The 1699-nt window shown below is 42.0% G+C and overlaps 1 protein-coding gene across 1 annotated transcript in view; it reads right to left on the reverse strand.

Moving 5' to 3' along the window:
• Positions 1-1411, reverse strand: part of ptprnb (protein tyrosine phosphatase receptor type Nb) — a 65809-nt gene extending 64398 nt beyond the window's left edge. The window contains exon 1 of the mRNA XM_014021784.1: positions 1205-1411. Coding sequence (XP_013877238.1) covers positions 1205-1283 — 79 coding nt within the window. The 5' untranslated portion in view covers positions 1284-1411. The remainder of the gene's footprint in view (positions 1-1204) is intronic.
• Between the last annotated feature and the right edge of the window lie 288 nt (positions 1412-1699).

Raw genomic sequence — 1699 nt, forward strand, 5'->3', positions numbered from 1 at the left:
GCCGCCATGTGATTGGCTGATTAGAAATTAAGTGTTAACGAGCAGTTGGACAGGTGTACCTAATAAAGTGGCCGGTGAGTGTATGTTGATCGTTTTAGTTCATTGCTTGTATTTAGAAGCCTCAGGAAGCATTTAATGATCACAAACAGGTGGTGATCTGCTGGTGCTGAAACAGGAAGTCAGTGATTATTCCAGACAGCAGACTGAGAGGATGGATGGTTTATGACTCATAACTGTTTGACGTATGTCTGAGCATTTTCACCTCTGTCTGTAGCAAACGCTTTAAGCGCTTCATCACATTATTTGAAAAATAAACAGCTTTTTGGACATTACTCACCAGAAACATGGTATAACAGATTGTTTTATCACTGGCTTTATGCATTTGCACACTTCATTACTGAGTGTGATTTGTGAGTCATGAAGGATATTTGGCTAATTTAACTTTTTTCTTGGATTTTATGTTTTCATCTGTTTGAGCACGATGCTAAAATCATATTTTCTGTTGGTTTTCATCCGTTCAGCTAAGGAAATGAAAACAAAGACCCTTAAGATTCAAGTGAAGTCTGGTTCATGTAACTGTGTCCACACAGCTCTGGTTCATCTTTGAGGTTAGAAGCATTTCTCCTGCCTGAATGTTGAACAAAAAGCTCTTTTTTCTTCCACAGAAATTTAGTTTCTGACTCATTTCTCTTCAGCTTCATGATTTATATTCTTTAAAAAAAAACATTCATCACTGTCTTATTGCTGACTGTAGCATTAAGCCATATTGCTATTTTAGCAACCCTCTTCTTTTCCTTCATTCATTCAGTTTATAAACTTCTGCTTCTTGTAGTTCGTAGTTTTTAGCTAATTTCAGCTTCACACAGAAATGATCTCTGTTTATGATTGAACAGCTGTGCAGATGCAGCTGCAGTGACGTCATTATTCTTCTCTTTAAAACACAAAAATAAAAATGATTGACAGCGTCAATGGAGCTGCATCAGTGATGGAGAAATGGAGCAGGAAGTGGAAACGGATCAGAACCAACCTGCAGCCCAGATCATCAGAACTTCCTGATGTAACAGCTAAAATATTAAAATCACAACAGAAATGTTTAAAAGGCTCTGAAGCCCTTAAAACCGCTCCACACGCTTCAAACCAACAAAATCGTGATTTCCGCACGGTGCGGAGCTGGATCAGAACCGGGCAGGATCTCCGAGCCTACCGTGTCGGGCGGCCGAGCACAGCTGGCAGGAGGCGGTGAGGAGGAGGCAGAGAGCCGCCCGGACCCGCTGAGACCTCATGGTAGGTCCAACATCCACCGGGGAGGAGGAGACGGAGGAGCCGAGGTTCTAGCAGCTCTCCATATCTGAGGAGGAGAACCTGCTGCTGAGGAGGAGGGAGGGAGGAGGGAGAGAGGAGGGAGGGGGAGCACGCTTCAAATAAACTTCACTGGAGAAACGTCAACGAACCAGGGGCGCCAGCAGGGGGGACCGGGGGGGCCATGACCCCCTGAGAATTTGCCCCCCCTCCCCCCAGTTTTATTCTCTTGAGTACCCAGGCTTTTCCCTTTTCACTTCCCCTAGCTATTTAGGAATAGAACCTCATAAATATAAAAACAAACTTTGATTTTTTAAAACAAGAGTTAAAACATTAATTTATATTTTATTTAAAATAAAAAATTAAATTAAATAAATTAAATTAAAACGTAGTTCCTCTG

This window comes from Austrofundulus limnaeus, unplaced genomic scaffold (genome assembly GCF_001266775.1).
Source record: "Austrofundulus limnaeus strain Quisiro unplaced genomic scaffold, Austrofundulus_limnaeus-1.0 Scaffold305, whole genome shotgun sequence".
In the NCBI taxonomy this organism is placed as follows: Eukaryota; Metazoa; Chordata; class Actinopteri; order Cyprinodontiformes; family Rivulidae; genus Austrofundulus; species Austrofundulus limnaeus.